The 12,441-nt window shown below is 40.2% G+C and overlaps 1 protein-coding gene across 1 annotated transcript; it reads right to left on the bottom strand.

Annotated features, from left to right (window-relative positions):
* Positions 1-2,051: 2,051 nt before the first annotated feature.
* Positions 2,052-11,848, bottom strand: LOC127639056 (transcription intermediary factor 1-alpha-like). Its single transcript, XM_052120890.1, has 7 exons — positions 11,751-11,848; positions 11,491-11,626; positions 11,081-11,304; positions 6,665-6,797; positions 6,320-6,394; positions 4,001-4,147; positions 2,052-3,001 (listed from the first exon to the last, which is right to left on the bottom strand). The coding sequence occupies exons 1-7, from the start codon at positions 11,846-11,848 to the stop codon at positions 2,675-2,677; spliced, it is 1,140 nt and encodes a 379-aa protein (XP_051976850.1). The 3' UTR covers positions 2,052-2,674.
* Positions 11,849-12,441: the final 593 nt, after the last annotated feature.

The raw sequence follows: 12,441 nt of genomic DNA, 5'->3' as shown, positions 1-12,441 counted from the left end.
ATGCCTCTATGGATTTTGGTTGCTAAGGTGCTCGACAATGGTTGCTAGGGAGGGGCTAGGAAGTGTTGATTTGATTCATGATTGGCTGTTTGCTGCCCCGAGTCAAACGAGACCACCCTTGTGTTTCTATGACGCTTCTATCCGGAGATATCCCTTTGATGTCTTTCATTAGAAGTCTATGGGACTTGTTGCTAAGGTGCTTTAAATTGTTGTTAGGGCGTGGCTTTATAGCTTCACAATGATCCCGAGAGACTGATTGGTCGTCTGAGTAAAATGAGCCCACCCCCTTGTCTCTACGACACTGTGATCCAGAGCTATGTTCAATACAAAATCCCTATTTCATGGTCCGTCCCTACACCATTGTAAGTCTTAACACCATTTGTAACTTTGGGCTGCTCCTGCCCCCAGGGGTGCAACTTTTACCCCATATTGAGGCATGCTCTTACAGAGCCTGCCAGCCTCTTCAAATGTAGCAAATCACACGTTTCTGCGAAATCCTCGCTCGGAGCTGTGATGCGTCAAAGTTTCTCACAATGTTAAGTCTATGGGATTTTGCGGCCGCTTTTTGCCCCTGGGGCAAATACCGCACTCGATCAGCTACAAAAGTCATAGCACACGTGTCCTCAATAGGCCGTTCGATTTGATACCTCATTCGTGGGTCTACGCCAAACGGTGCAGGACGCGTTAGGTGCCGAACTTTTGTACGGAGATATAAAATAAAAATAAAAATAATAAGTATGTGAGATTACAATAGTGATGCTTTGCATGCACCACTAATAAAAATAAAAATAATAAGTATGTGAGATTACAATAGTGATGCTTTGCAAGCACCACTAATAATAAGTATGGCGAATAACAATAGTGATGCCTTGCCTTTGGCAAGCACCACTAATAAGTATGGCGAATAACAATAGTGATGCCTTGCCTTTGGCAAGCACCACTAATAATAAAAAGAAGAATAATAAGTATGTGAGATTACAATAGTGATGCTTTGCAAGCACCACTAATAATAATAATAAGTATGGTGAATAACAATAGTGATGCCTTGCCTTTGGCAAGCACCACTAATAAGTATGTGAGATTACAATAGTGATGCTTTGCAAGCACCACTAATAATAATAAGTATGTGAGATTACAATAGTGATGCTTTGCAAGCACCACTAATAATAATAATAATAATAATAAGTTTAAATAGGATTTCAGTAAGTTGGCTCTCACAAGCCAACTTAATAATAAGTATGGCGAATAACAATAGTGATGCCTTGCCTTTGGCAAGCACCACTAACAACAATAAAGCATGGGGCGGGGGGCACTGGGGCCCCAACTGCAATGAACCAGCTTTGGGGGGCCCAGCTTGCAAAAGGTTGAGAACCCCTGTGCTAGACAGTCAAAGCGCATCCGAGCATTTCAGTCATTAATTTGCAGCCACACCAAGCTTTGACAGTTCTGAATCCAATTTTTATACCCATATAGTATAGTTATACTCCCTTTAAACCAAGTGGGCTAATGCCATCTTTGTAAGATTGTCGACTGAAGAGAGCGCGGGTAAGCGAAACCGAATATCCAACGAACGTCGAACGTCAAACTAACTTTACCGCGGTCGCTCACGAGACACCACAAAAACGACTGTATAATATCTATTCTATTTCTGAACTTCTAACTCTGAAACTTTCAAGACTCTACACGAACCCTGCATCTGATTTCCCACAATTCATGTTGTCTGGAGTTCTATGTATACTGAATATTCTTGGAAAGATATTTTTTTCAATGTTTTGTCCGCGGAACTATCCAAAAATTATTTAAACACTTTACAGTCCATTTGAAGAGACTGTAAGTATATCCCTAAAAGATATGCGCTAGCATGAATAAAAGTGTAGTACGTGTATGCTTGTGTACATCTATAAAGGTCTATGTGTGTATATATATAGATAGATAGATAATTAACTGAATAAAAATATCTAGAGAAATATAGAAAAAAAAATCAATGATCAATTTAGCATTTCTTTCAACATTTTTATTTTCACATCTATTTATGTATTTTATTGTATTACTATTATATTGAAAGCTGCGTATTTATTTTCATATTTCCTAGCACATTTAATATTTTTATGCTTGAATGTTCATGATTGTTATTAATTTAACTTTATTTTGTTTTAATTGTTATTTTGCTGGTACAACATTTACTATACTTCCATTTGTTAGTTTTGGTGAACGATTCCTTAAAATTATATAACATTTCTGTCCTATCACTTTTCTACCCTTACAAAAATCAAAAACAATTACAAATTTGCCACTCATAATTTTCACATGCAAATTAGCTTTGTGCCACCGATTTGCCAATAGAGGTTTTTACCAGTAGTGGCCAAAGGTTTGATGCAGGTTCATAGCTACCTGTGAAGAGCTGCTAACTTCTGCCGATAATTTGCAATTTTGTAAGGGTAACTGCATTATCAACAAAATGAAAATTCAAAAGGACAACTTTTACATAGTTTTAATTGTGCCTATGTTACAAATTACATTGTTTTATTACATCTTTAGTAGTTGCATTGCCTGTTTTCCAAATGCTTAAAACAATTGAGATATACTATATTATTATTGCCAATGATCCATGAGATTTCACGCACTAGTGGCAGTGTGTATGGAAGGAAGAATTTTTTTTGAGGTCTGATCATCCTTAGGAATCCTGAGTTGATTTAGCATCTGTGTCTGTGTTTACAGGACTGGAGTCTGCAGGTGCGTTCAACTTCTCTGGCTTCTCCTCAATATCTGTAGCATTAGATTCTCCCTGATGGACTTCTTCATTGGAGGGTGTCACAGTCTCCTCTTCTTGCAAAGTGTTTTGAGGAGTCTTTGATGAAGGGCTTGAAGTTTTCTCAAGAGCCACAGAAGCAACTTCTTCCTCTTTTACGCCAGCAAAAGTTCGGCCTGGATACAAGAGTTTCAACTGCTCCTCAAAGTAACTCTCCAGATTAGCTCCCACACTAGCCATCTCAGTATCTTCCTAAAAAAGATGAATACCCAACATTAGATGTTACATTCATGTGGTGCAGGCCAGTCAAGATGAAGCCACTATTCACAATTTTGTTTTTTTTCTGTTTTACCAGTGTTGGGGAAGCTTTGTATTTTTCAAGACACACGCTACTCTTTTGAGAAATAACACAAAATTTAAGTAATTTAAATTCAAAATATCCTTTTGTGTTATAGAAAGTCATACAGGTTTAGAATGAAATGAGAGTGAGTTATAAAAGAATTGTATTTTTTGGGTGAACTATTCCTTTAATTATATTTAATAAAAATCACTGAACAAATCTCAAGTCTTTTAAGTGAACTGAATCAAAGGATTCAACTTACTGAAATTAATAAAAATCATTACTAAGAGGAATGTAAATTATGAAGAATTTTCATTTTTGGGTTAAGTAGTCCTTAAATAAATCTATACATTTTCTAATTTACAAAACAGTGACGAATAGCATAATTTAAGTAAATACGTTTCTAAAAAAAAATATAAAATATGCAGAACATCTGTTTTGCATATCAAGGCTAAATGCAGAATAGACACTTTTGTGCAAGGGCACAGAGAATTTTTGAAACAGTTGAAAATTATATGAACTGTCCATATGAAAATATTTGGATTTCTCAACTGTACTTGAGAAAGAGTGGACAGTTTAGGAGAAAGCAGTTGATTACTGCCTTGGCTTGCTTAGTTGTGAAGCTACATGCACAATATAACGTGACAAAAAAACTGCAATAAAAACAGCATTTTGTCACCCTACACCGCCACTTGTTAAGAAAAGTAACTTGTTACTGGAAAAGCTACATTATTTTGAAAACAGCTGTCACTCTACTGAAGTTAGTAGCATCACTACTTCAAGTTAGTTATTCCCCAACACTGAGTTTCCTTTGAGTTACTTTTTTAGTAGAATCAAGTTCCTGAAAATATCAGGATCTTTATGATCATATTCTTAGCTTCTGAAACAGAACACAACCAAAGTCATCATACCTTGTGGAAAGTTGCACAGTTTTTGAAAATCAACCGGATATCCGCAACACAGTTCTCAAGGCTCTTATAACCCATGTTCTCCAGTTTGCTTCTGATAACGGATAGGTCCATTGGTGTCTTTATTATCTCACTGTACTCTGGCATCATCTGAAATTTGAAAAGTAAAGCAGGGTCAGTTCACCAAAGAAAAAACGGTTATTAAATAGAAAGACTTGATGTTGGGTGTTTGGATGCTTTTAGTCAAGATCTAGAAGCCACACTAACTCTACCACCCACTGAAGACACAACCTCCTGATTCCAGACCGCTACACTACCTTTTCCATCCACTGAAGATGCTACCACCCCATTCCAGACTACTACACTAACCCTGCAACCCACTTAGGACACTACCTCCCCATTCCAGACCACTACACTACCTCTACACACTGAAGACACTACCTCACCCATTTCAGACCACTCTACAACCTTAACCAAAACTGAAGACACTACTCTCCCATTCCAGACTACTAAACTAGCTCTACCAACCACTGAAGACACCACCTCACCATTTCCAAACCATTTAACTACCTCTACCACTCACTGAAACACAACCTCCCCATTACACTAACTTTGACCACCCACTGTCAAAACCTCTCACATACCACACCACAACCCCATCTCTGTCACCCACTGAAAACAAACCTCCACATTCCTGACAGCTACACCACCTCTACCACCCACTAAAGAAATGACCTCCACATTCCAGACAGTTACACCACCTCTACCACCCACTAAAGACATGACCTTCCGATTCCAGACCACTATACTACCTCTACCACTTACTGAAGACACTACCTTTTCTATTCCAGACCACTAATCTAGCTCTATCGACCACTGAAAACACTACCTCTACCGTTTCAGACCACTAAACAAGCTCTATCAACCACTGAAGACACTACCACACACTTTACAAACCATTTAACAACCTCTACCACCCACTGAAAACAAACCTCCTCATTTCAGATAGCTATAATACCTTATGACACTAAGTCATGTTCCCGACCACTACACTACCTAAACCACCAACTGAAGACACTGCATCACCCTTTCCAAACAATTTAACTACCTCTACCAATCACTGAAGACAATACCTCTCCCATTCCAGCCCACTACACTACCTCTACCACCCCTTTAAGACATGACCTCCCCATAATACTCGGTTATTCTAACTCTACCACCCACTAAAGACATGACCTCCCCATTCCAGACTGCTACACTACCTCTATCACCCACTAAAGACATTGCCTCCCCATTCCAGACCGCTACACTACCTGAACCACCCACTAAAGACATGACCTCCCCATTTCAGTATGCTACACTACCTCTATGATCCACTGAAGACACTACTTCTCCCAATCCAGACCACTACACTAACTTTATCACTCACTGTAGACACTACTTCTCCCATTCCAGACCACTACACTATGTTTACCACCCATTAAAAACACAACCTCCCCATTTCAGACTGGTACACTACATCTGCCACCCACTAAAGACATGACCACCCCACTCCACACTGCTACATTACCTCTAACACATACTAAAGACATGGCCTCCCCATTCAAGACCGCTACATTACCACTACCACCCACTGAAGACAAGACATCCCATTCCAGACTGCTAAACTACCTCTACCACTCACTGAAGACACTGCCTCACCCATTCCAGACCAATACTTCCTGTACGACCCACTGAAGACACTAACACCTCACTCTTTACAGACCCCACCTTTAATTTTACCACTGAAGATGCCACCTTATACTATCCAGCCCACGGTACCCCCTTTATGCAGTGAAGACACAAACCCTCTCTGTTGATCATCTGGCAGCAGAGTCTGAAGTAATCATCCCCCCGTTTCAGAAACATTCACCAGGCAAGCTTTGGCGTACTTGCTCTAAAATCATGGTGCTAAAAATGGATCACTGTCACAAGTAATTATGCACATTCTCTCTACATGGCACAATATCTCACAGCACCTGTAGGTGAATTCCTGCAGCATTTATTCAGTCTGTTGTCATCAGATGGTTGGATCAATCTTACATACTACTCATCAGGAGTTGGTACAGTTCTTTTCTCAGCAATCGACCCAGCAGTAGCACCAATTAATGCCTTTACCCTGCACTGTATGTAAGTTCTTGCAATGTATTTTATACTTGTGTGTGTTCAGTTGTGTATTGTGCTCTCCTTGTTTGATTTTTCTGAAGTTGTGCTCCTATATTTCCTAGAACTAACTATCTATCTAGAACTATCTAGAATGCCATGTTAGACGGATGATCTTACTGATGGTGTTAGCGGTTCCTGGAAATCTGTGCTGAGCTCACTGCAGTAAAGACGAAGCAGCAGCCGCTCGCATTTCTGCATGAACACAACAACTGTGTCAAGTGAAATTTGCCTTTAAATACAATTTAAAAACATTACAAATGAAAAAAAAAAGAGCAACTCTGAAGGAGTGTTGTTCTAAAACCTGTTACTGGAGACCCCCATACATTTCAAACACATTTGACTCAATTTATTAGCAGACAAGGGAGACATACAACACATGTACTGTTGGGGAGCCTCCAGGACAGGTTTGGGAACCACTGAACTAAATTAAAAGAACCAAATTTAAAGAAAAGTTGTTCTTACTCGTCTGTCCACAGGAGTAAATACTTCAGATTCCGGATCCTTCTTCACATTGTTTGAATCTTCGCTACCATCGACATTATACTCCATTTCAGGTGAGGTAAGGTCACGACAGAATGTACAATACCACTCACCACTACAAATACACACAGAAACAATAATATTTGTCTTGTAGGCAAAAGTTTTATTATGCAATCAATTTCATTGAATAATTTAGTATTTTGAATGGGGTCTTGTTTATGATTTCCTTTTTGGCATTATGAGTTTTAGATTAAGAAATGTGTGTAATTTCTGTGCCACTTGCTTCATCAAGTGGAAGTGCAAAAATAATTACTACTTTAAACAAGTTTAAAATACCAATCTTCTATAAATCTGACAGTCTTTGCTGTTGCACCAGCAGACTCAGGAACAGTTTCTTTCCCCCAGCTGTCAGCCTACTGAACTCTAAACTCAGGTGCTGAACACTACATCCCACCCAAACTTCATATTTGTATTTTTCTTTTATTAATTTATATATATTAATTTAATTTTTTTATTTTTCGCACATTCCCTTGCACATAACGTCTACCTCCTGATGCTGCTTGCACTGTTATGGCCACCGGCCATATACATATATTTACACATTTACATACTTATACCTCATTCTGTACAATGCACCTTCAGTTTATGCTTTTTCATTTGCAAATGCAATTATTTTGCAAACGCAAATGTCTATAGTACAGTACAAAGGTCTTCTCTACATCATAACTTTGCACTCAAAAAACCATATTGTATATACTTACATATATATACAGTATATACTGTATATATATATATATATATATATATATATATATATATATATATACACATACATATATATATACACACACATATATATATACACATATATATGCATGTACAGGCATGGAGCCCCGCCCCCACCTCGGCTACTCAGACCACATCTCTGTTATGTTAATTCCAGCATACAGACCGCTCAGTCAGACGCACAAAACCGCTTCAGAAGCAGGTGAAAACCTGGCCAGCAGGAGCCATCTCTGCTCTTCAGGACTGTTTTGAGTGTACTGACTGGCACATGTTCAGGGAGGCTGCAACATATGGCGATTCTACCAACTTGGAGGAATACACAGCATCAGTGACCAGCTACATCAGCAAGTGCATTGATGATGTCACTTTCTCAAGACCATCACCACACGCTCCAACCAGAAGCTGTGGATGACTGCGGAGGTGCGCACGCTGCTGAGGTCCCGAGACTCGGCCTTCAGAGCAGGCGATAAGGCAGCCCTAAGAACAGCTAGGGCCAAACTGTCACGGGCAATCAGAGAGGCAAAGCGCCTGCGCCCAGAGAATCCACAGTCACTTCCAGGACAGCGGTGACACGCGGCGCATGTGGCAGGGCATCCAGGCCATCACCAACTACAGGACAACATCAGTTGCCTGTGACAAAGATGCCTCCCTTCCAGATGCGCTGAGCGACTTCTACGCTCGGTTTGAAGTGCAGAACGGCGTGATGGCGAGGAAGTCCACCCCTCCTCCCAACGACCAGGTGCTCTGTCTTACCACGGCAGATGTGAGGAAAACTCTACGTAGAGTCAACCCACGGAAGGCTGCTGGACCAGACAACATTCCTGGCAGAGTGCTCAGAGGATGTGCAGACCAGCTAGCAGATGTTCTTACCGACATCTTCAACATCTCTCTGAGCAGCGCCGTCGTTCCAAGCGTGCTTCAAGGCCACCACCATCATCCCCATGCCAAAGAAGTCTTCAGTGTCCTGCCTCAGCGACTACCGTCCCGTCGCGACTTACACCCATCATCATGAAGTGCTTGAGAGGCTCGTCATGAGGCAGATTAAGACCCAGCTGCCCCCTCACTAGACCCACTGCAGTTTGCGTATCGTTCAAACCGTTCAGCGGACGATGCCATCACCACAACCCTCCATCTGGCCCTCACCCACCTAGACAATAAGGACTCATACGTTCGAATGCTGTTCATAGATTTCAGCTCAGCATTCAACACAATCATTCCTCAGCACCTGATTGGAAAGCTGAACCTGCTGGGCCTGGACACCTCCCTCTGCAACTGGATCCTGGACTTCCTGACTGGGAGACCTCAGTCAGTCCGGATCGGGAACAGCATCTCCACCACCACCACACTGAGCACTGGGGCCCCCAGGGCTGTGTGCTCAGTCCACTGCTGTTCACTCTGCTGACTCACGACTGTGCAGCAATGCACAGCTCGAATCACATCATCAAGTTCGCCGATGACACGCGACCGTGGTGGGTCTCATCAGCAAGAACAACGAGTCAGCATACAGAGAGGAGGTGCAGTGGCTGACGAACTGGTGTAGAGCCAACAACCTGTCCCTGAATGTCGACAAAACAAAAGAGATGGTTGTTGACTTTAGGAGAGCACAAGGTGAACACACTCCGCTGAACATCGACGGCTCCTCTGTGGAGATCGTCAAGAGCACCAAATTTCTTGGTGTTCACCTGGCGGAGAACCTCACCTGGTCCCTCAACACCAGCTCAATCACCAAGAAAGCCCAGCAGCGTCTCTACTTTCTTGAAGGCTGAGGAAAGCACATCTCCCAACCCCCATCCTCACTACATTCTATAGAGGGACTATTGAGAGCATCCTGAGCAGCTGCATCACTGCCTGGTTTGGGACTTGCACCGTTTCGGACCGCAAAGCCCTGCAGAGGATAGTGAGGACAGCTGAGAAGATCATTGGGGTCTCTCTTCCCTCCATCAAAGACATTTACAAAAACACTGTATCCACAAAACAACCAGCATTGTGGACTGACCCCACACACCCCTCACACAAACTCTTTACCCTCCTTCCGTCTGGCAAGCGGTACCGAAGCTATTCGGGCCCTCACGGCCAGACTGTGTAACAGCTTCTTCCCCAAGCCATCAGACTTCTCAATACTCAGAGACTGGTTTGACACACACATGTCCTGAGTTGCACTTTAATAACTGTCGCTTTATAACTGTCTGCTACCTCAATAACTGCTATGTGCATAGAACACTATCTCATAGTATGTTATGTTTACATTTTAGAAACTGTCATCTTTTTGCACTACTGAGTACTGGTCGGCGCTGCACTGTCTATTGTCCTGTTCATTGTCAGTAATTTGTTGTACTGTCCTGTACTTTTTGCACATGTTTGCACGTGCACTTTATATAGGTATATATAGGTAGTTTATATAGGTATTTTATTTCGTTGTGTTGTCTCACGTGGTCCTATGTTGGTCCTTTGTTGTTTTTTTATGTAGCACCATGGTCCTGGAGGAACGTTGTCTCGTTTTGCTGTGTACTGTACTAACTGTATATGGTTGAAACGACAATAAAAACCACTTGACTATATATACATATTGCTATTTGCACTTCTGGTTAGATGCTAACTGCATTTCATTGGCTCTGTACTTGTATTTTGCACAATGACAATAAAGTTGAATCTAATACAATCTAAAAAAACTGATAATCACACTCCAAGTTCACACCATTGGTTGACCCAATATTGTTATGTCCCATTCAGTTGGGTCTAGGCTTTGATTATTAAATAATCATCTGCCCTTGGTTATTTGATCTAAATATTTTTGAGATACCACAATCACTGTGCACTTTACAATTCAATCACATTTTACTGTCCAAAAAAGGGAACGAAAGGCATGTTTGAGAGTCTCATTTAATTGAACTCCGACTATCTTACTGAGCCGCACTGCATACCGCACTGAGTGCAGCTCCAGCCGAACTGTAGTGAACGCACATCTCTCCAGTTCCACTTTAATTTAACGATCGCATAATGGCAAATGTTCATACACACAGTGTTAATAACACACAGTGACAGAGAAGCCCAGTGCCACGTCTGAATAGAATGAAAAAAACACAGAACCTAAAAAGTCTTCATGTGAAATAATGGTTGTGAGAGTTTTAAAGAAATGTGTGAAAGTTAATCATTTTAGATAGAAATAATTTACTATTTCATAATATAATATAATGCAATAGCTATTCAGGTTGGCTAGGATCCAACAACAACAGTGTAAATGCAAAATGGACCAAGACTAAAGTTGCCAAAAAAGAGAGACAGATATTTAAAGTATTCCTAAATATATTGATATTTAAAATATAATTTTTAACTTCATTAGTAAGTTTTTAAATCCTTTTTAAGGAAATAATTTAAAAGTTAAATATGAATAAATTACTTTATGTAGCACACATACACCTATGACAAAAGTATAACAGTTTGAATGACAAGTAATCATCATAATCGCAATTATTTGTTTGACAATTAATCGTCAGCTAGATTTCATAACCAAGACAGCCCTAGACGGGTCACTCAAAAAAAGACTGCAATTTTGTTTTGAGCCACTAATGGCCCAGAAATTACATATGGCACAATCAAGCATGACATTGTTACCTTGGTGATGCAGTGAGTGAGGGGATATGGCATTTAAGATGGAAGACTTTGGGACATTTATCACAGCAGAGCAGTTCTCCTCCGTTCTGGCACACCGCACACCAGTCCTCATTGGGGTCTTCATCTATTTCTGGGGTTGTCTCTGATGGCTGCTCACCCTGCTGTGGTGTCTGGGACTGAACACCCGTGCTGTCTGGAAGACTGGCTTTAGCACTACTCTTCACCTAACACACACAACATTACATATGCATCAATTTAAGGAATTGCTCACCAAAAAATGGACACTGTGTCGTCATCATCATCTTGTTTTTAACCTGTATAACACTATTTTTTTGTGTTTCCTGAAATCTCCACAGCCTTTCAGCTTTCAAGACTTCGATGCAGTGCTGAATGTTTGAGTGAACACTTACAAAATGAACTTCTTCCTCATCCTCTGGTTCATCTTTGATGACTATGACCGGCCCTGGGGACAACCTGCGTCTTCTCTTAGTATAGGGGTTTGATGGGCCGCTCTGAGGGGCCTCTACTCGCTTCCAGGGCCCAGAACTTCAAGATAATCCAGACACAAACAAATAAAAGTTACGAAAATGGGTAAATATGTAAACAGATACAATAACATATAAACTGAATAGAACAACTTAAATTAAAAGAATATTAGAAGAACATTTACTTGGTCTTTGATTCTGACGAGGTGACAGACAACTGTTTTCCTTGAGCTGAAAGTAGAAAAATAAATAAATAAAATACTCTTTTATGGTGTATTGACATTAAATATTCACAACCAGTTAGAAGTTTGGACACACTTGACTAATTGTATGTTTCTCATGGTTTTGAAAATCTATTATTCTAAAATTGTATATGCTTAAAATGAGTTCATTTTAATAATAAGATTTTCAGTCACTACAAAATTCATAGTTATGATGACTTCAAAATGTGAAATAGTCCCCCATAAAGAATGAGTAGGTGTCTGCAAACTTGTGACTGGTAATGTGTCAATGCTGTTAACAACATACTTGTTGTACACAGAATACATATTATAGACTTTAGTCAGAGTAAAGAGCAAATCAATGTTTATTAGGGATGGAACGATATATTGAATTTCAATATATTGCAAACCAAAACAATTTTGAATCAGAGGCAAAATTCGATAATTTTGAAATGACCAGTCGAACATAATAATCTCTCTTTTGCTTGATTTTACCCCAACTGCGCTTATTTTCTACACTGTATACAGAGTGCACACAAGGTTCTTGAAGTGCTTACAGCGCTTGAATTTAGCTGTTAAAAATGTAAGTACTTGAATACCTCAAAAATCGCCTTGTTGAAAAGTGCTTGAGATTAAAACTATTACTTCCATCAAA

The sequence above is a fragment of the Xyrauchen texanus genome, chromosome 47 (genome assembly GCF_025860055.1).
Source record: "Xyrauchen texanus isolate HMW12.3.18 chromosome 47, RBS_HiC_50CHRs, whole genome shotgun sequence".
Classification (NCBI taxonomy): Eukaryota; Metazoa; Chordata; class Actinopteri; order Cypriniformes; family Catostomidae; genus Xyrauchen; species Xyrauchen texanus.
Note: the sequence above shows the minus strand (reverse complement) of the source record. Positions and strands in the feature narration are given on the sequence as shown.